Here is a 24218-nt window from a genome sequence, read left to right as displayed (position 1 = left end):
CTCTCTCTCTCTCTCTCTCTCTCTCTTTCCCTCTTACTCTCTACCTCCCTCCTACTCTTTCCCTCCGTCTCTCCTTACTCTCTTTCTCTCTCCACCGACCTTTTAATCCCTAACATACCTCTCTTCATCATCTCCTCTTCCTCCTCCTCCTCCTTTTCCCCCCTCCTTTTCCTCCTCCTCTTCCTCTTCCTCCTGGGAAACACGAACCTCGTTTATTTCTCTTCTCTCAGTTCTTCATGTTACAGTCGTGAATATTCCCCCTTGTGACCTCTTCCTACTTGCTACCTACTGCAGCCTCAACTCTACTTCCTGAGTCCTACCATCAAATAACTTTCGCTCCTCCTCTCATCTCTCTCTCCTTCCTTTCTTTTCTTGCTTTTCTGCTCTCCTTGAACTCTTGATACACTCTTTTTCACTTCCTTATCTTGCTGCCTTCTCTCCCTTCCATTCCACTTCATTTCCCCCTTTTGCCTCTTGCGTCGATCCTTTCCACCCTCTCTCTCTATCTTCCTTCACTCACTTACCTAGAATGTTGATAACATGGATCCTGCTGACACCCTTTACAGAGGCTGAGTTATCTGCTCTGCATTCCACGCGTGTTTCTTTTTCGTCCTTAGTCTTCGTCAGCTTCCTCGTCAGCCTTGAGGCAGTCACCCAGCCTCCTTCCTTATCCTCCGTTACCATAGATGTGGCCGAGCTGATGGACTTGCCTGAGAGAGAGAAAAAAGTAGGAATTACAAAAAATAAGTCATAATACTATGTATGGAGCAGTTCACAATTCCATACAGTTTACTGCTCCATACATGCAACCGTTCCACAGCCTGAAGTTAGAGAGCCAGTTAAAAACTACTTTCTTTTACACAGGGTTTGACAAGGTTAGGTTAAGGATCCCTAACTTTATTGACAAACTATTTACAGGTTAAGGATGCCTAACTTTGTTAACAAGCTAAGAGCTGTTACCTACATCAGCTCATTTGAAAGCATTACGATTAGTCTGCCCGAAATGGAAATGAATGTTAGTGACTTTCTCTTGTGCTTAACAATGTTTTTGTTCACGTAAATTACATTTTCATACAGACAGCTAATTTCACAAGATGATTAATTAGACATGAGATTTTTATCTTGAAAAAAAATGCTACTTTCAAAGATAACTTTCTTGGATGACTGTATTTCATTGATATCATTATGCTGTACGAGTCATTCTAGGAGTGAATGTTCTCGGATGTCGCGATGCTCTTGAGAATGGAACAGCCAGAATATAGTTGCTGTTTGCTGCCCGTCTTGTTGTGTAAAAATTGCCTGCCTCTCTCTCTCTCTCTCTCTCTCTCTCTCTCTCTTCCTCCTAATATCACTGGTTCACCTTGCCCTCTCCTTGACCGTAATTAAATCTTGCTCGCTTAATTATCAGAGTTGCTGTTACATGATCGGTGCTTTCTTTTTCATCTTCAATAATGACTCAATTGTTTGCAATTTTCCTCACTTTGCGAATATGCAACTAATATCTGAAATTGTAGGCACTTTCCTTAATCTCGGAATTCTCCTTGTTTACTGCTTTTATCTATACATTTTCACTCATTTATTCATGTTTGTTATTCTTATACTCATGTCTTTTCTAAACTCTCCCTAACGTCCTTTATTTTACCTCCCTCTGTCCCCTCTAGCTTCTTCAGTCTTTCGCCTCCCTTAATTTCTCCCTCTACCACCTTTTCCCCTTTCTTCTCTCTCTCTCTCTCTCTCTCTCTCTCTCTCTCTCTAGCTAGAGTGAATCTAGCTATCTAGCTAGAGTCTAGACTCCATACTCATTTCTGCAACACTGCAAGCTTCTGAAGATGTGTTGATTGCAATACGAAAGGCTGTCATTCAACTTCCCTCCTGTGGTTGTTTTGCATCTTGCATCGCTTGTTTACGAATATTGTATAATGGTTTGTAGTGACGAAGCAAAGACACGCGATGCGGTACAGACTGTTTCGAGGAAACACCCTTTCACTCTTTGTAGAGCTTTATTGCATAGCGAAACGTTGTCCAAACAAAAGCTTATTCTGCTATTATGCCCTAATTTCACTATCTTTGAAAGTATGTTATTTATATTTGATTTAAAAAAAATTCTGTGATAACAGGTACGGTGTCATTCTCCATAACACTAAAATGTATTGACAACATTATCAGTCTTTACTCTATAGCCACGAAGCCCTTTTGACTTTACTAGTAAGAATAAAGTTCGCACTAAAATCATACAAATAAAATTTCAAGTTACGTGCCCAGTAAGGTGTAAGCAATATTTGACATATGTTTATGTGAAGCTAAAACCTGAGGCAGGTTAAGTAAATGTGTGTCTTTCCTCTTTCAGGTCAGAGTGGCAGATGTTTAGATTCTCTTCCCGCACCAGATATGATGTTCAAGATATCTAAAATATATTAAAAATGTTTTGCTTTCGCTGAAATGAAATCGGAGCCTGAGCCGAGGGGAAGCCCAAGCAAAGCCTGAAAGACTTTTCTTATATGGCCAAGATATTCAGGAAATCACGAGGAATGAAGACAGAGAAGATAGTAAGAGAGGCAGAACGCCAGACGAACAAAGGGTGAAGAAGCTGAAGAGAGTAAGGGATGAATAAAGTGAAGAGAGGGAGAAATGAACAGTGTGAAGAAAACGAGGGATGAAGAGAGCGGAGAGAATGAGAGATTAAGGGAAAATAAAAATTTCCTTGCCCCAAACGATCAAGAAATGTGATAAAATAACGCCAGAGGTGTTGGAATACCTCAGTAAATCTCTGAAGGCACCATTAAAATTATTGTAATGCGCTGTAGGTATTGTTTACGGCAGGACTCAACGTGGATCATTCATGACTGACCAAGTTTCGCTGCTACACTCAAGATAGTAGCGTACCTGTTTCTCGATTAGAAGCCGGAAAATCGAGCGTCCGCGACTTCTTTCGCTGAAAGTCCAAAACGAGTTTAATGATTTACGTATTGTAATTCAGCGCGAAGACTGGTCAAGATTCCAACTACAGCCTAACATTCTCTATAATAAATTTTTTTCTTGGAAATCTGTTTTCCTGAGAAGAGATAGTTCTATTATTGTCGGATATTTTTGAGTAAAGACCTTTGTTTTACAATTCTGAACATAATTCCTCCACTTTGTAATTCTTGCACTTGACATTTCACGATTGCTACCTTTTATATTTCCTTCCCTTTAAAATTCCTACACTTCAAAAATCACAATTCCTGCAATTCATGCGTTTTTATAATTTGAGGGCGAGGGTGTAATATTTTATATTGTGTTCCCTTCAATTGCCCTAAGTCAAAGACCTAAGAGAAGTGAATAGCATATTTATATGTTATTTTTTTTTTCAATCATACTCTGGATTTTCATTAGCTAAGTCCTGTATATCGTTTGTATTAATTGTATGACCCCTACAAACTTTGCAGTTGTATGCTAATATAATGGTTGTAATAATCTTGTGCATTATGGGATATGTATAGTTATATAATTTATAAAATTGGCTGCTGATAAAGCGCCTTGTGAGATATTCATTGGAAATGACTAAATATACTCGTAAAATTAAAATAATTGCAATGGATGAGATTATTCTTGTTCGAAAGACAGATGTGCATGAAAGGAAATGAAGGGTAAAGTCTGGTCATGGACCGAGCCGCGGGGGAGTTTGACCCCTGGAAGACCTTCCAGGCAGGTAGGATGATGCATCTAAAGCACCGTCCCGCGAAGACCAGTGCTCGCTCCGTGGGAGTGTCACACACACACACACACACACACACACACACACACACACACACACACACACACACACACACACACACACACACACACACACACACACACACACACACACACACACACACACACACACTGCTCACCTTGGACGATCCAGGTGATAGTAGCAGGTGGGTTGGCAGGTGCTGTTACACAGGTAAGAGTGTATTCCTCTCCTACAGCAATAGCTGGTGGCCCACTCACGTTCACACGAGCTGGTGGATCTGTAAACACAAGAATTTCAACTGTGAGAGTTGATACCTTTAACTGATTAATAATAATAATAATAATAATAATAATAATAATAATAATAATAATAATAATAAAGAGGAAGAAAATTTAGGTAAAAATAAATGAATAGAGAACTCTATATTCAAATTAATATGCCACTGAATAATTTAAATAAATTTTAGAAAATAAAATATATACTGAAATCCCTTAATAGCACAACAAAAGGTTAAAAAATATGGTAGATATAAAACCACGAGCGTAGGCGGATGTAAGTTAAAAAAAATGAAAGAGAGAAATAGCGACTGAAAATGGGAAACACTTTAAAATTGAAAAAAAGAAATTTAGTATGTAGAATATTGTTTATATAGAGAAATTTTTTTTGAAAGAACAACGAGGGTGTGAGAAAAATAGATTAAGGAAGTTAAAGTTTTTGATGCAGGAGATTTGAAGCACCCTCGCCTCGGATCAAACCTGACTCCCTTCCATTACCAAAAGCAATGTATGACCCTTACGATCTTAGCGCTTCTTTGTGAATATGATGACCATATTACTACTACTAACACCACCACTACTTCTACTATCGGTAATAATAATAATAATAATAATAATAATAATAATAATAATAATAATAATAATAATAATAATAATAATAATAATAATAATAAATGATCTCTCTTACTACATAATAATTTCTGAAACAATAATGAAAGTAAGAAAACAGAGAATTTACCAATAATTTTTAATACAATCTGAAGTACGTACACACAACAGTGTCAACATTTTCAGTGCTCATTAATTTTTTGAGCCAGGGAGTCGAAACTACAAAATATTTAAAGTAAAACTCTCAACCAAAAAACACGCGGGGGAGTGAAACTATGTGTTGCTCTGACTCTTCCAGTTGATGTTTCCCAAGTGCACTGATGGTCAAGTTCAATTGTATTCACGTTTTTTTTGGGAGGCTGCATATCCGGGTTGTATTTTTGAATTGTTTGTATTTTTATTTGTTTAATTTGGTTATGTTATAGTTATTTTTTCCCTATTATTATTTTCTAAAAATTATAATAATAGTATTAGTATTGTATTGTTAATATTGTATTATTATTGTAGTAATATTGTATAAATTTTGTATTAATATTGTATTAATATTGTATTAGTATTGTATTAATATTGTATTGTCTTTATTGTATTAATATTGTATTAGTATTGTTATCAGCATCTTCATTATTATTTTTATTATCATTAATATTTTTTATTTTTATATTTTTCTTAACATCATTACGCTTTATATTATTTATTATCATCATTTGAGCAATATTATTAATTTAAATACCAATGTAATTGAACAAAATATTATTGTATAATTAAACTACGTTGTAGACCTTCCTTTTCTTCAATAGGAGGCGTCTCAGTCTTCTGAAATGTCTAAAACAGTTTGTAACTGTGTATCCTTATTTCAAATTATGTCCCAGTCAATAAACTAACATCAAGAATAAGAACATAAGAACATAAGAATGTAGGAACACTGCAGAAGGCCTACTGGCCCATACGAGGCAGGTCCTTATCAAAACGATCTCTACCTAAAGCTACCCAAGAAATAACTCCCGTACCCCATGACACCAATCAAACCCAGCCCCTCCCACTCATATATTTGTCCAGTCTCTTCTTAAAGCTACCCAAGGTCCTAGCCTCTATCACCCCACTGGGAAGACTGTTCCACGCATCTACAACTCTGTTAGAAAACCAGTACTTACCTATGTCCTTTCTAAATCTAAATTTATCCAACTTATATCCATTATTTCTGGTTCTTACCTGGTTCGACACCCTCAGTACTTTATTAATATCTCCCTTGTTTATGCCTAAAGTACTGAGGGTGTCGAACCAGGTAAGAAGAGAGAGACAGAGAGAGAGAAAGATACTTACAGTGTACGGTGAGAGTAATATTAGTGGTGTAAGGTCGGACGAGAAGATCGCTAGAAACCCGGCATTCATACACGGCTCCATCTTCCTCCCGGGATGCTGTCACTTGCTGACTAACGAAGACGCCTCCCGATGCTCGCATCTGCCTGGCAGGGTAGGCGCTGGTGACGGTGTTGTTGCTGTTTATTCTGTTGTTAGCGTTGCTGGTGAGGGGCCGCCCATGGCGATACCAGATCACCCAGGGGCTGGGGTTACCTCCTAGGACGTGGCAGACTATGATGCGACTCTCGCCAGCTCGCATCACTTCGCCAGTGCGGTACTCGCTGATCACGGGCCGTCCGGGTGGATCTATCGAAGAACGAGAATGTGGAATGAGATGTGAGAGAAGCTTTCCCTCAGGAGTTAAAGAAATAATTACACGTTTTTATGAAGAAAAAATTTCAGATCTGGGATGAAAGGACTTTTAGGTCTGTGAAAATATAGCTTCAAATGAGGGAAGGAAAGAATTCCAGTTTTGAAAAGGAATAAGTAATCACGTGATGTCATTAAGACTCTGAAGGCTGCTTCGGGCAGTCAGAAATAGGACCAATATTTATGGTAATTTTCCACCTGGCTGCTAAATCTCAGTCTAGAAAACTAAATTAATAATACAACATTGTTATAACCAAAATGTGAATAAGAATTGTAATTATTACTGTGTTTAAAAAAAAAAGTCGCTAAGTCCATACGAGTCGTAAAGATATGAATATAAAAAACACATCTCGTACATCAATACATAAAAAAATTGTCATGAAACAATCATATGATTCGAGGAAACACTACAAAAAAAATTCATAACATGAAGGCGGTCAACCAAAATTTCTGAAGTTGCAAAGCGAATGATGACAAAATTTCGTTAAATTTCTGTGTCTGGGAAATTCAAAAAGGCACATTTTCTGTGCCGTGTACCGTGACGTGTTGTCAAGGAATGACCTTCCTGTTACGCCAATTAAATTTTTCTTCAAAAGTCTCACTTATTGGAAAGTTAGTGGTAACTCGATATATATTTTTCTTTTTACTTCACTGAAGGAAGCGAACCTTGAAGGAGAAAATTACCAAGTTTGGAGCTCATTAACCTCTTCAGTTATAGGTTTTTAAGAAGAACTATGTACGTTAATTCTCGCACACAGAGTAATGAGACAGTGGTCGCTGAATTATAACAGAAAACTACAGCAGAAAGGTTACACTAAGGCATGTATGTGAGTTTACTATAACAAGAAATATTTCTCAGGTATATATGTGACTTATCACATATGTAACTCAGGCATTTGTGACACTACATATGTAACTCAGCTAATGTTACTAAAACATAACACTAATATATTTTTAACTACACATACATACACACACACACAAATCATATAATATATATATATATATATATATATATATATATATATATATATATATATATATATATATATATATATATATATATATATATATATATATTCATATATATATATATATATATGTCGTGCCGAATATGTAAAACTGGTCAATTAGTAAGAACTCATTTAAAATTAAGTCCTTTCTAAAATTTTCTCTTATACGTTTAAAGATATATTTTTTTCATTAATATTGATGTCAAAATTTATAATATTGCACCAAAAGGAACTTAGAAAACTTACCTAACCTTATTATAACTAGAACAATTTATTTTAGCCTAACCCAACTAAATATATTTTAGATTTGTTTACAGTAATTTAATACTAAATAAACACAGTGAAATATATTTTTTTCGTTAGGTTCAGAATGATTTTGGCGAAATTATTGCATACACAAATTTTCACTTGTCCTATATGGCAAGATGAGCGTTGCTATTTAAGCCAAGATCGCAAGTTCTGCCTATTCGGCACGACATATATATATATATATATATATATATATATATATATATATATATATATATATATATATATATATATATATATATATATATATATATATATATATATATATATATATATATATATATATAACTACACTAAGATATACGTTTTGCCACACGTGGACATGTGCTTAATAATTTTGAAATATTTTGGTAAGAGAAGGTTTGAAGGCATTGACAAAAAATCACTCTCACAATACATAGTCTTTTAAAAAAAATTATTGGCAAACTTTTACCAGTTGGCCGAAAGACTATAAGCAAATTATACAGTTTATGACATTATTGCGACCCAAGCGTGTGTACATTGCTAAGCAATTTTTTTAGACCTTTTATGGTATATTGAGCGAAAATTACGCTTCATTCCTTTTATACAGATATTACCAGTTTGGAATTCTGCTCGTGGGTTGGTTAATTGGCTTATTAGGTTTAAAGCCTATCGACTACACTAGAGTTGTTAAGGCTGCATTTAACCTGTACAACACCAGTCAACATCACTTAGAACATTTGATCCTGAGCTGTCACACTGTCGTATACTAAGAAAATCAAAGAACCTAATTTCTTTACAATAAGAAGATATACTTATTCAAATCATTCTAAATTATCCACACGCAAAATTAATTTTCTGTTTATGTTGTCAAATTTCTGAGATTGGAAGAAGAAAGCACAGCAAAACAGCAGCATTCTCAAACACTGAAAACTAGAAAGTGCTTCAGTGGTTTGAGTTTTGAATGGGTCACTCCAACGCCCCCTCGTCAGGAAGTAGTGATTAAGGGGATGTTCTGCTCACGTGTTTTTTTTTTTTTTTTCAAACCAATAACTGGTCATCAGCGAGCTATATTGTCTAATCTTAAACGCATTTGTTTTCTGATCGCGCGTAAGTGGTTTTAAGAATGAAAGCTCAAGAATGTTATAGGTCACTTTCATACAGAATGATAAATATGGTAAATACAGTCTTGCTCTTTTGTATTTGTAGTACCCAGTATGTCATTATTTCCCTTTCCAAATTTTTTAAAGAAAATTAATCCCCTTTCCTTAAATTTTTGTATATTACGTAATACACAAAAGTCACTGGACATTCTGATGAGTGTAAATAAGCAGGGAGTCTATATTAATTCAGATAATAAATTTTCCTAAACTCTTAGTGAACAGATGTAATACAGCCTTAATAATTTTCCTGTATTTAATAAGCTGTAACTAAACAAATCAACAAGAGGGAAAAGTGAAAATCGCTTCGTAATATATAGTAAACATATTGAATATCTCTGTGTTATGGCTGAACCGGTGTGACAGTTTAGAAGTGGACGACTACTAACAAACGAGAGAATGTTGGGATTGCATCACATCCCGTGTGTCTCAACCCGTGTTCTACCATGCTCCTGAACACGCTCCTGAACACACGGAAGCAAGTGATGAGGGCTTTAGCACACCACAGTGTTGAATGCAGCTCACCCATGGTGAGAGACAATTGAATCTTTCCACGCGAGTTGCTGCCTATTGTTGTGTGGGGTGAGAGGGAGGGAGGGAGGGATGAAGGAAGGAGAGAAATAGAAACAGACAGATAGATAGATAGATAGATAGATACATAGATACATAGATAGATACATAGAGAGAGAGAGAGAGAGAGAGAGAGAGAGAGAGAGAGAGAGAGAGAGAGAGAGAGAGAGAGAGAGAGAGAGAGAGAGAGAGAGAGAATGAGTGAGAGAGAGAAACCCTATAATATGTAGTTCAGTTGGTAGCGCACTCAGTTCACACGTTGAGTTTCCGTAGTTCGATCTCCGGTACGGGTGGAAACACTGGGTGTGTTTCCTTAAGACACCTGCTGTCCCTATTCACCTAGCATTAAGTAGGTACCTGAGTGTTAGCCGATTGGTGTGGGTCGAATCCTGAGAACAAAATTAACCTAAGTTACCCGAAATGCTTTGCATAACTAGGGGGGCCTTTCTATATAGCATATCATCTATGTCAGTCAGATCTTTATAAGTTGTTTCATGTACTTGTAAAAATAAAGTTTATTATTATTATTATTATTATTATTATTATTATTATTATTATTATTAAGTACCTCGGTAAATAATAGCGTGATCTTGTGACTGTTCACATTTTAAATAAAACTAAGAGGAAAGAGCTAAGTTATTATACGCAGAAATGCAAAAAAATTGAGGCTCCTACTAGAGAGGATTAATTGGCGTTCCTCATTCCAATTACGGGTAGATTAGACCAACCACCAACTAACAGAACTGACCTAGAAGACTTGACCTGGCGGCTGACCTGATTTAGCAGACCTGATCTAATAGAGATGATTTTGCAGGGACATCCTAGCGAACATATCATTGCTGACATGACCTCTCGGGTTTGGGCTGTGTAGCAACAAATCTGACATGACAGTTTACGAACATAGTTAATAAACATGAAATTCTTGCATTCTGTATCATAATTATTTAACTTTAAACTTTGAGTGTTGATGTGTTTATTTTTTTAACCCCGAATGAAGCTTCACGTTGTTTGTGGGTTATGTATTTTTTTTTAATTCGCCAATTTTTATAAACAATTTGTTTCCTTGTTATATCTGGAGAATGATTCTTCTGATCGGCTTCAAACCTTAAATGCTGCTCTATCTTTATACGAGACGTTTTGAACTGATTTTGGGTTGTGTGTCAATTTATAAATTTTATTAAACTTATTGGGAAAATTTAAATAATGAATGTCATACGATAATCTGTGAATGACTTGAACAATCGGCTTCAAACCTTTAACACCAGTAACTTGAAAATTCACATTTTGGGCCTCTTCAGACTTCGAATTCTGGTGTATGTTTTGAGATTCTGATCTCTGTGCAATAACTAGACAATATTTTTCCCGGTTGGGTTTAAAGTTGCTAAGTTGTTGTAGCTTAATAGAGAATTAAAACAGGTTGTGGGTCGTCGTAGTCGCCAATCTGACACTTTCATTAAGGAAACTGATATATAGGTATTAATGTAAAAACATGAAGGGGTCTTTTTATTTAGCTACCTTTAATAACTTTTGCTGCACCCTGTACCATTCCTTTTGAGTGAACTGAGGTAGAGGAGGCTGAGCTTATGGGTTAAGAGGATATCTTTCTCGAATCGCGCACAGACCAAAACTACAAATGTGTCGGGAGCTCGCTGTACCATACTACTCTAGTAACTGGAGAGCATAAAATTAGCCTTCTAGTACACAAGACATGCAGAACTCATCATAGTACTCTTCTTCACATGCTGCAGTACAGTATAAGGCAGCCAGTCACACGAATTCCCCGTGCGTGTATTTTCAATGCAGTGAGTTCGTTAAGTTTGTCAGTTTGAAATTCGGGACAGCTGCAATGTCAGTTGGTTTGATAAATTTTCTTTCGTATTCAGGGCTTGCTTCTTGGCTGAAGAATGCCCTTTTCAAATCAATGTTATCAGCTGAAGAAATAAATATTCAGTTTGGCATTCTGAATTTTTAATAAATGATAGTGGCTATCACTCTCTCTCTCTTTCTCTCTCTCTCTCTCTCTCTCTCTCTCTCTCTCTCTCTCTCTCTCTCTCTCTCTCTCTCTCTCTCTCTCTCTCTCACACACACACACACACACGCACACACACACACACGAACACACACACACACATCAGCTTAAATCTGTCTATTGAAAGTAAAAACGTCATGCTTTTGTAGTGCAAAATACTCATGAGACGGAAAAGTAAGCAATTTAATCTGCTCATACAGCTGTTACATTATATCAAGCAAGATCGTCTCTCTAGGTACTTACGGAACACAGCGAGACTGACAGAAGCCATGAGACTGGATGGGGCGTATGCCAGAGCCTTGTGGAGTGCCCGGCAGGAGTACTTGCGACCGTCGTCACCAGAACCTGGCTTCATTTCCAGCTGGCTCCTCACGTTCCACATCCTTGGCATCTGAGCTGGTTCAATGACCTCCTTATGCAGAGCTACGAAACGAAGGAAGAAGGGGGTAAACCAGAGATCATAGAGGATGTACTCATATACACTTATATATCACTTATGTACTCATATACACTTATATCTATCATAGATAGATACATACATACATACATATATAGACATATAGGCACAGAGAGAGGGAGGGAGAGAGAGAGATAGAGAGAGAGAGAGAGAGAGAGAGAGAGAGAGAGAGAGAGAGAGAGAGAGAGAGAGAGAGAGGGAGACATACAAACAAAGAAAATAACAAGTAGATAGAGAGATCTATAGCATTAGAAATGGACTAGGCACTTACTTGGGTCAATCCTAATATTGTCACGGTACCAGACGACGGCTGGGGCTGGCCTGGCATCGATCACAAGGCACTCCAGCTTGAGTCTAGTGCCCTCCATCACCTCCACAACCGCCCCGTCACCCCAACCCACCATCACGATGCTCATGGGTGGCACTGCAGAAAGAGGAAAAAATATACAATCTTAGTAGTTGAAGAAGCGAGAGAAAAAAAAGAAGCAGGTGTCTGTATAGGGAACATTCGGTGGCATCGTTAAGGCATTATGCATCACTAAGTCCATCACTGCTATTTCTCTAGTGGCATTATTCGTTCCAGTCATATATCACATTCCTGATGTAATATATTTAAACAACTATTGATTTCAAATTGGCTGCAATCCACCTCTACACTATCAGGAATACTTTAGTCTCTAAAATATGGATTAAAGTCATCTCCTTTAGTTTGTAAATTATACAACAAACATGTACACTTCTCTGTGTATTGACTCGAGACATTGTATTTCCCTTATCGTAATTCCTCATTACACTACTTACCCATCACAGTGACGTTAGCACCAGCCCAGATGGCTTCGTTAGTAGCAGTTGGCCCCACCTGGCACTGATATTCCCCGTCGTCTTCAAGTGTGGCACCGCGAATGACTAGGTGATGTTCGCCTAGTGTGTCGTCGCCGACATACTGGTAACGAGGGTATCCTGGTACCGTCCGTTCGAATCCTGCAGTGAAGAAGGAAAGGAAAGTTAATAGATTTTTCATACTAAAACATACAAAATACCTCAAGGTCTGGTTCCCACTCTGCACACACTGCTATAAAAAATTGAAGTGAAGGATATAAAAGAAAGTGTAAAGTAAACCCAGTGAAAAGTCAGGTCACCATTGGCACAGTTAGAGAAAACTGTCAGCAGTAGAGGTCCAAGAATTTTTACCTAGTAGATATCAGAAATATTGCCAAAAATATGTCAGAAGTTTTCAAGAGAACGGTGGCTTGATACCTCCTGCAAGTATTTGATCTGCTTGGCTGTCATGGCTATGTATGATTTTCAGCTGCTTGAACTAACGGCTTGGATGACCAGAGAGTCAAACCAGTCACAGGTATGCAAACAGAACATAGTCTTGGCAGACTCATGCTGTTATTAAAGTGGTTTTCACTTGTATTGGTGTTTATCTTTATCTCAGAAACAACTAGTTGGACCAAATAGCATTTGCCCCTTATGTTGCAAAAGCAATATGCCCAGAGGCTCTTATCTCCTCTAGCAACGTATATATAAGAAAATGTATACCTGGGAGAACCTTTCCCAGATCCAGCGTATATCTCAGGTGTGCCTCAGCAACAACGATAAGACGACAGAATATTAAAGTAAAATGCCAGAAACTCCGAATTCTTGCTGCTTAACATGGCGAGCGAGATATCCAGGAATAATGAAATTCCTTCCCCTGGGCTGCTACACTAAAATCCCTGACGGAATGCTCATAGGTGCGTTCCAAGTGGGCAGTGAAGAGGCTGTGTCCCGACTCTTTGTTAAATGCATGGTGATAGTGGAAGAATTTTGGCACAGAGAGTGGTCTAATTTTATCTATGCAAGTTCTCCCAAGCTTTGAGCTGAATACGAGCATGCATGTATATATATATATATATATATATATATATATATATATATATATATATATATATATATATATATATATATATATATATATATATATATATATATATATATATATATATATATATATATATATATATATATATATACACTTGACCACATTGAATGTATATATTACTTCATCACATTGAAACTAATGAACTTTAAAAGACATTACCTCTCACTTTATAGCATAAGAAATATCTGATCCACCGTTCATTGTTTTACTAAAAGATGTACATATGTATGGTAATTCTCCTATGACTCTGTACACTATGGTTCATGATTTGTCATGAAGTAAAATAGTTTTTACGAACTATATCAAAACCCAAAGCATATTGTTTGGTGTATGAAAATTCCTTTTCATCACATCACTCGAATCTACCCACACAATCGAGTCTTTAAATCCTTGAAAAGACGCTAGTGCTTTCTGAAGGAAGGGGGAAGGAAGAAGGATCTTGGAGAGAGAATCAGAGAATGATGGCGGGGTTCATTTGCATAACTTAGAAAGCGGTGAAGAATCTTAGGGACTGGTCTGAGCTACACAAAAACAAGTTTTCCAGGTCTTCACCCTCGTGCAAACTATGTGAGAGAAAATAGTTGAAATATTTGGTTCTGCTTCCTGGGTTAGGGATTTAACCGAACATGTATGTGGAATGTGTAGTAGGTTTAGACAGTGAAACTTTATATGATGAAAAGAGGAGAGAGAGAGAGTTAAGGACTGAAAACGATATACGAAATTATTGTAATTTAAATTTTGAAGGAACAGACTGAGAGGCGGGGGTCTAGTTCCAGGGTGATATATATACAGATCTAGATAGATGCGACGATGGTTGAGAAAGATTCCGTACAGAGTGTCAAGAACAGGTGAGAGAGGGTCACTAATTCAAGAAGCAAGGAACTGTCTGTTAAGTTAAACAAAGTGCCTGACACGTGAGCAATTTCGCTTCTGTAACAGAAAACACATAAAACGACAAGTACCTAGAGAAAAACGATGAAAATTTTTTTGGATATATTTCTTTAGGAACAGACTGGTAGGGCACTGATATGGACTCAGCATTCTTCCAACAATGAATAACTAGAATAATATATACATATATAAGAAATTAAACACTGAAAACACAGGATATGTTATAAATGAATTATAGGATGAAAAGAAGAGACATGTTAGACATGAACGGACAAGAAGGACTTCATAACAGGTATGATGAGAGGCCAGTATTTATAATTAAAAAAAAATGCAGAACTGTCGAAATAATACCAGAACCTTAGATAAATAAGTATACAACCACCGAAATATTTTACAAGAGAAGGTAACAGGAGATGCAACACTGGAATTTTTATATATTTTTTTTTCACCAAAGAAATAAATAGATAAGCACTAATAGGTAAGCAAAATAGGTACTCACTGACACATACACGCAAGCACTCCAGCATTCACAGACAGACAATCTCCCACACACACACAGACACACACACACACACACACACACACACACACACACACACACACACACACACACACACACACACACACACACACACACACACACACACACACACACACACACACACACGAGACGAGGAAAGGTTAAGGGAAATCGGACTGACGACACTGGAGGACAGAAGGGTCAGGGGAGACATGATAACGACATACAAGATACTGCGGGGAATAGACAAGGTGGACAGAGATAGGATGTTCCAGAGAGGGGACACAGGGACAAGGGGTCACAACTGGAAGCTGAAGACTCAGACGAGTCACAGGGACGTTAGGAAGTATTTCTTCAGTCATAGAGTTGTCAGCAAGTGGAATAGCCTAGCAAGTGAAGTAGTGGAGGCAGAAACCATACATAGTTTTAAGAAGAGGTATGACAAAGCTCAGGAAGCAGAGAGAGAGAGGATCCAGTAGCGATCAGTGAAGAGGCGGGGCCAGGAGCTGAGTCTCGACCCCTGCAACCACAATTAGGTGAGTACAATTAGGTGAGTACACACCCACACACACACACACACACACACACACACACACACACACACACACACACACACACCCCCACACACACACACACACACACACACACACACACACACACACACACACACACACGCACACACACACACACACACACACACACACACACACACACACACACACACACACGCACACACGCACACACACACACACACACACACACACACACACACACACACACACACACACACACACACACACACACACACACACACACACACACACACACACACACACACACACACACACACACACACACACACACACACACACACACACACACGCACACACACACACACACACACACACACACACACACACACACACACACACACACACACACACACACACACACACACACACACACACACACACACACACACACACACACACACACACACACACACGCACACACACACACACACACACACACACACACACACACACACACACACACACACACACACACACACACACACACACACACACACACACACACACACACACACACACACACACACACTGGACAATGCTCTCTTAAACTCCATCACCTTCAACTATTATGAAACCACTGCACAAAGAAATTTTTTCAGTGTTATGCACATTTGTTATCGTTGCTGTTGAATTTTTTTTTTCTGTAAAGGATAATGTGGCAGGTCCTCCTGGGAAATGAAATGATATTACACAGAATACCACTAACCCCCAAAAATTGTGTAATCGCACTATGGACCTTCCATATTAATTCCATGCTAGAGTGAACTATATGAATATGTGTGATGCGTCATTATTACATTCTTGGGGGTGAGTGGTAAACCTGTAGGGGTCATATATTGCGTGGAGGGAAAGAGTGGGAGGTACTCAGGCTGGATCCAAGGAAAGGGAGGATAAGCTCTGTTGCGTGGATCAAGAGCCCTCACCGCTATCTAAGGACTTCCCTCAGAGGAGCGACGTGGAAGATGTGGAAGATAAAAAAAAAATAATAACGATAAACTCTACGGTCTCAGCTACCCACATTTCACTATCATTTGCAACAGTTTTATGCAGCGTTGATTCTAGGAGAAAGCTGATGGAACGAATATTTTTTTTTAAATAAATATAAAAGCCTTTACTTTATCCATTGTGTTTATAAAAATTTTCTTTTCGAATCTAAAGAAATGATCTGTAATAGCATACAGCTGAAGATCCTGGGAAAATTTCTGATAAAACAGCGGTAAGAATGATAACACGTTTCCACCAAATCCTGACCTGATACATAGATCATGATTTGCGAAACACTGCTCCTTGACCTGCAAAAACCTTAGGGTTTAGTTCTTTCCCAAGAATATTATAATAACATCAATAATAAAATTATCATTATTGTTAATATTCGCATATTCTTCGGGTTTTGCTAACCACTAAGAGTTGTACTGGTTCTATCCCGAACACTTGTGGTAGACAGATCATACAAATCCATTACAATTTCTACTGTCCATCTACTGACTCATGATAGTCCATAAAAGGTTTAAAATATGGCGCACTTCATGCTACTGTCGTCCCGTACCATGATGCTATTACAATGGTACCATGATACCATTATAATGGTACCATGATACCAGTAGAATGGTACAAAGGTGGTACCATTTCGTTTGCTCCTCTCTTTAAATTTAGAAACAAATAATATTTGTGAAACAATATAAGGTCGAACCTGCGAATTCTCACAAGAAAGCAGAAGCAATCTCCATCCGGCTAAGGCGCCTGGCTTAACTTTGGGGAGAAATAACTCAGTGTACCGCTTCCTTTCTGTCGTTTCTGGTTTTTGGTTTTCCTGCAGTTTCCGAATGTATTACGTACTTGCCCTTGCATTCCAAGTATTGCAGAGAATTTCGGGTGCAGCTAATATTTTTTATGAGGATATTGGGCATTGCAACTCTCTTTTCACGTTACCTTTATTTCGTTCCTTGACCTTCAATCCCGGAAGCCAGATAGCGTTCCCACGACGTAATATTCTTTTCTAAGGAAATAAATCTCCCGATCGATCCGAGTAGGGAGGCGGCAGTGACGGATTAGGAGAAAGAATAAAGATTATTTTAGGGGACAAGAAGAAAGAGGAAGGAAAAATGGAAAACGGAGAGAGTATATACGAGTATGCGGGAGAGGTTTGAAGGGAAATGAAGGATGAGGTCAAGAAAGGTAGTTAAAGATGGGAAATGGAGGGAGAATATGTTTTGAAGGGATGTGATACGAGAGGAAAGGACGAATGATCTGGGGGAAATGGAAGATGAAAAGGGGGAGAGGATATGTGGGTAGAGCGTCAGGATGGAGAGGACAGGGAGAGAGAAGAGGGTGAAGAGGTAGCAGAGGTGGATGAAGGATCATGCTATTGTATCATCCCGTCATATTAAATGAAAGTCAGTGAGCTTCTTGTCGATATGCACCTTCGACTTCCGATACTTCCGGCATTGTTGGCGAATTCTGATACCTGTACTTGTTGACAGCAAACGAGGTTAAGTAAGGTAATTAGGTTCGGCGACGTAACGACTCGGGTTGACATATAAAGTGAAATTACCTTCTTTATCGTTAACTACCGTAGTTACCAGAGTGTGTCTATATTTCATGGTTTATCGTATTCTTTAATAAATATATCATACATATTGTGATATTTTCTAATCTTAGTAGCTGATGCTAACTTTTAGAATTATTTTTAATTTCCAACAAGAGCATTTACAACAACCAAAAAAAAAAAACATTCAATTTCATTCTTTTTTTTTTTTGCACCTTCCCTTGTAGTTTGAAAGTGTAACCTTGTACTCTGTTGTCTTTCTAGAATTTTTTCCTACTATGGCCTTTCACATTATTTGAGATAAATATCACGAACGCTCATCTTATTCTAACTTTCAAGGAAATTAGCTTGAACACTAAGTGGAACTAGGTCATCTTCGTTGTATGTCGGAAGAGTTTAGATAGTAGGAGGTGTTTGTAAGGAAAGTAACAGTAAATGAGAACAAGAGTGAGATAAGGATACTGTGAGCGGAGAGGTGCTGGTGTTTGTATTAGTACTCAGAGTCTAACCCCTCCTTTAAACCTGTCGGCAGACTTTACTGATTCCTGGCCTCCAGCACTTGTTCATGTTTACCCTTAGTAGTCGCTCCTCTTATTCTGAAACCAATTTACTCTAGGGCAAGTACTACTGGTGCTTCACTATCATTCGTCGTAGTAGGTTCAACCCTTGAAGGGATGTATTTTCTGATAGCATATTTATATGTTTTAAGTTTCATCTGTGGCTGTTGTAAATATTATGGCCACCAACATTATTTTTATGATTGCTTTTAGCCTTGCATACATTATATAGTTAATATTACATTTTGCTGAAGTTTATTATTTTAATATGAATACGAATGGTGTAAGTATATATAATTGCAAATATCAAAGAGGATCTCAAAAATTCTTGGAAGGAATTTGCTGAGAACTTTTAGTAAGAGGTTCCTGGAAGCTGAAGTGTGTCTACAAGGTTTTGCACTTTAGTTTTTAAGTGTACAATAATTATAAATTAACTGATTATGAAAAATATATCTTGTCGATCACCGAAAGCTATGCTGGACTGTGTTCACGGGGAATCTTAGACAGTATAGGGCATACAGCGACGTGGCATGGAAAAGAAGGGTGAAAACAGAAGATAGCTCAAATTCCTTGGGCCAAAACCCCTTCACTAGCGTCAAGGCATCCCTTTCTTCCTCAATTCAAATACCCCTTTCCATTCATGTATGATGGAAAACTGGGTGTGATGTACCTGGGATGTGCCTTGGACGTATCCGTGACGTATCAATGATGTACAGGTTACGTGCCTGGGACCGGCTTTCATTTCTCATCTACCCTCGCAGTCTCACCTGTGACCAGATTGCCTGGTCAGCCTTGCTACTGACACCTTTATACAGATGTGTATCATTTTATGGTCTTGTTCTTACTCGTCATAAAAAGTTATGCATTGAGAATACAGTAAATAAAAAAGAAAAATTAATTCCTCTTAATACAAATGGCAGGAATAAAACAAAGGTGTTAAGTAATAAGAAAAATTAAGCTAATAGTAATGTTGACCATGACAGTAGCTGACCTAATAATGAAAAATTAATTCATGAAATAGCGAAAAATTGTATTTATTCTTAGAGAATTCAATTCTACAAGGAAAACATCACTAGACAACCAGCGAAACAGCCAGACATCCAAGAACTCAGCCAGAGAAATGGCAAATCATACAAGTAGGCAGACAGGGAGACATTTATCCAGCAAGAGAGACATCAATCAGTCACAAAGACAGTATTGCAGCCTGGCTGCTAAACAGTAGCATAACATCTACTCATCACCGAAAAAAAAAATAAGCTGGCGGTAAATAGCCCGCCAGCAAGACAATTACTTTAACAAGGCTAGAATAAGTGGCTTAAACTCTACGGTGTTGTCCACCCGCGTTTCATTAACTTTCCGCCGACCAGCCGGACTTGAACTATCGAGGTGGGATAAAAAACGTGTTTTCTTTATTTTAGGTTACGTTAGGAACAGTTAGAACAGATTAATTTAGGCGAGTTAAATTTAGGTTAGTTTTGGTTACAAACATGCGGTTTTATATTAAACCACAAGTAAATTACAAAAGGCCGAAAGACATTTAGTAATACAGCAGCCGGTCTAATATGAACATTTATCAATGGCCGCGAGGCCGTTGTAGGAGGGCCTCTTGATCCAAGGAAATGGATCTATCTTCCCCTTCCTTGGATCAAACCAGAATGCCTCCAATTCATCAGGCTCTTTTTAGCTCTTACTGAGTTACCTATCCCTCCAACCCCCCCTCCCCCTTCCAAACAGTCCTCTCCTCACTCCCCTCGTTAAAAAAAATAATTATCACAGCACAGGAGGAGCGAGAACATACAGTTCTTGTTTTAATTACTGTTTTTATTCTTGCTGTATTGTCTTTCAAGTAATTTATTTCGGAATTTTATTTAAAGCAGATGACGCAACTCGTGATTTTATTAATATACTACTACTACTAATAATAATAATAATAATAATAATAATAATAATAATAATAATAATAATAATAATATTATTATTATTATTATTATTATTATTATTATTATTATTATTATTATTATTATTATTATTATTGTTATTATTATTATTATATTATTATTATTATTAATAACAATAATAATAATAATAATAATAATAATAATAATAATAATAATAATAATAATAATAATAATAATAATAATAATAATAACAATAACAATAATAATAATAATAATATAATCATCATTACAATTATTATGTATGTTAATAATAGTATTTTTATTATTGCTAATATGTTTACTAGTAGTAGCCGTCGTACTAGTAATAATAATATTAGTTGTAGCAGTAGCACTAGTAGTAGTAGTATTATTTGTAATAATAGTCGAAAAAATAGCAGCAGTACTATGTTTTTATTACATTTAGCATTGTTCTTTATCATTATCAACAACATTATTTTTAAGATTATTTAGAAAATATCTTCCCATCCTTACTGTCCTAAACATTGCGCCTCGTTGAAGTTAATAATTTTAAACGTGAAAGTCTACTGTGTATATAGACAATAACATATTGGAACGTTGCTGCTAAATAAATTCTCCAAAGAGAAAGTCACTTTGGTTTTTTTTTAAACTTTTTTTTTCGTTTTAGACGATTTTCAAGTTCTATTTTTACTTAAAATGCTGTTGAGGGTGATAGGAAATACTGAAGAATCACAAAGTGTGAAATATACAAAGTGCGAAACTGGACAGAGAGGTTTCATGAGCTGTGATCTGGGGATATGAAGCCATAATTCGTTTGAGAGTAATAAAATATAAGAGAAAATGTTGGTGCTGCAAGTGTTTCTGTTTCTGTTCCTCCTCCTCCTGTTCAAGTTCCTCCTCCTGTTCATGTTCCTCCTCCTGTTCATGTTCCTCCTCCTGTTCCTGTTCCTCCTCCTGTTCCTGTCCCTCCTCCTGTTCCTCCTCCTCTAACCATCTCTACATCCATTTTGACTTCTCTTCCAAGCCCTTTCCTAAATTCCCCGTCCAACTACATAACAATTATTCAACAGTTAACTACAATAACGACTAATTTCTAGTCATTCAGGACGCTAACAATTGCCACAGTTCACAGTGAATGCTTTGTTCTGACAATATTGCTTTCATTAATATAGCCATTTTTGTTGTTGTCTCAAACAGGAAGTGAATTCATTGTCAACTTTTTTTTACAGGTTCACAACAATGTCTTGTTTTTCCCAGCTGTTGCGCTCCAGTTGTTGTTTGATTTTTATTTTTTTCTTTCTCTCTCAATTATACTCCCTTTTTGTACTTTCATAGTTTTTTATCTCTTATTTTTGCTTGAAAACACGTTTTTTTATGTGTATGGATATCTTTGCGTTTAACTGTGTTTACGTGTGGGAATACTCGTGTTTACGTGGCTGTTTGTTTATTTGTTTGATTGTGTGTGTATACGCATCTAGTTACATTACTAATACGTTTCCACAGGTCGAATATTAGCTCCTGCCCCAGGCACTTAACTACTATGTAAAGCGCCCGAAGATGTGTGCACACTTATCGAAATGCCAACATCGATATTCTCCGGAACCGTTGGAGAACAAGATCCACACGCACACATGAACACGTACGATTTCCAACGCAAGATGACTTCCACTTTCTTACATCACTCGATGCCCTATGACGTCCGGAAGAGGCATGTCAAGGTCTTGCCTTCCCCGCCTACTGATAACTGTCGCAGACTTGATTCATGTCTTAAAAGTTGTGATTGATTGCGTCATCAGGTATCGATGTGATCTGACTCCTAATTTAGGCAAGTAGTGTGAGACCTGGTGCATGTAAACGACATTTGATAACGGTGCGAACTATATATAAAATGAGAATGCAGGTAGTGACGTTAGGTCTATTTATAAAGTATATTTTGGTTAGGTACACAATTTCGAAGCATCATTGTTGAACGCTGGTTCACGATTATAGTTGTGATTTGTGGCATTTTCGAATATCTGTCAGATGTAACTTCAGATCCTTAAAGTTATAAAAATATTTTTTACAGCAGTGTACTAGCGTCCATGAAGTTAGTCTATCTCGTCTCCCATAATTCTTAAAATAATCTCCCATTTGAGCAGTCTATGTTTTCCTTTAAGTAGTGACCTCATGCTTAGTAAGTCATTAATGTATGGAGTAAGACCCGTGAACGCATGGAAAAAGTGTTTCAGAAATTTCCTGGAAATCAAAATCGGGTCGTCTTGGTAGTCCACAAACTTCTTGGAATGACGATACATATAATATAATAAAACTTTAGAACAAAATTTGCATACACAGCATTGGTGATAATAAAGGCAAAATAATCACCCCCCCCTCCCCCCCCCCCCCCGAAAAAAAAGCCTCTGTGCCTATTCAAATTTCAGAGACGTCACTTAGAAAAACTAAAAGGATTAAGAAACCCATTTATGAAAGATTATTATAAGTTAATCGAGCATCTTCAATTATGCAAATTTAAGTCTCACTAATGACACACATGCCCTCAATTAGCTGTTCATCACAAAGCGACAGGGTCGTTAATACCCCCAATGTAAACATGCTATTTCAAGGCACTTATCCACACAGTGTCATTAGTAACGAGCCAATTAGCTAATATTCTATATTAATGTTGCAGTCGAAGGCTGATGTCAGATTCAAGCGAAGTCAGGCGGTGTTTCTGTTAATTATTATGACAAATAAATCACACAGATATGACTGGAACAGGTCACCACTGACTGGAACAGGTCACCACAAACCAGAAATGAAACTTGACAACGTTTCGCTCCGTCATAGAAGAGGAGACGGCCAGAAAACAGGTCAAGGGAAAAACGGATCAAGAGACAGCTTGGATGAGGTCAAGTAAAAAGAGATTGGAAATCATCTAAGGTCAGGTCAGGTGAAAAGCGTTATGAAGGTAAAGACAAATAACCAAAAAAAAGGCACAATACCGTGATTGGAATATACAAATAACCCGCACAAAGGAGAGAGGAGCTTACAACGACGTTTCGGTCTGACTTGGACCATTTACAAAGTCTCACAAGTGTGGAATTCGGAATACTTTTCATGGTTCAGTAGTGTACATTCATTTTTTCACTCCGTCATTCATCCGTCGCGTTAATCATTTACTGTCGCCATGTCCATGTCATTCTGTCACTCACTGCGCGATCGCTTTTCATTCTGTGTGTTTTGCCACACTGCTATCACGTTAGCTGTCACTCCAGCAACCCTGTAGATCAGTTATATATATATATATATATATATATATATATATATATATATATATATATATATATATACATATATTTTTTTTTGATGGTTATTCGCAATTTTTGCGAATAACCATACTACATCATTGTATTTTCAATATATATATTTTTAATCTTCATGTCAAAAAAATTTCACTGGTTGGA

At 37.3% G+C, this 24218-nt stretch overlaps 1 protein-coding gene across 3 annotated transcripts in view; it reads right to left on the bottom strand.

The window, feature by feature from the left end:
* LOC128693160 (synaptogenesis protein syg-2-like) overlaps nucleotides 1-24218 on the bottom strand; it is a 183956-nt gene that overhangs the window by 41324 nt on the left and 118414 nt on the right. For all 3 annotated transcript variants that reach the window (XM_070089398.1, XM_070089400.1, XM_070089399.1), the window contains exons 4-9: nucleotides 12628-12807; nucleotides 12098-12250; nucleotides 11613-11792; nucleotides 5920-6264; nucleotides 3873-3992; nucleotides 525-710 (exon numbers count right to left, since the gene is read on the bottom strand). In XM_070089398.1, the coding sequence (XP_069945499.1) occupies nucleotides 525-710; nucleotides 3873-3992; nucleotides 5920-6264; nucleotides 11613-11792; nucleotides 12098-12250; nucleotides 12628-12807 (1164 nt within the window). The remainder of the gene's footprint in view (nucleotides 1-524; nucleotides 711-3872; nucleotides 3993-5919; nucleotides 6265-11612; nucleotides 11793-12097; nucleotides 12251-12627; nucleotides 12808-24218) is intronic.

Source organism: Cherax quadricarinatus, chromosome 28 (assembly GCF_038502225.1).
Source record: "Cherax quadricarinatus isolate ZL_2023a chromosome 28, ASM3850222v1, whole genome shotgun sequence".
NCBI classification, from domain to species: domain Eukaryota; kingdom Metazoa; phylum Arthropoda; class Malacostraca; order Decapoda; family Parastacidae; genus Cherax; species Cherax quadricarinatus.
Note: the sequence above shows the minus strand (reverse complement) of the source record. Positions and strands in the feature narration are given on the sequence as shown.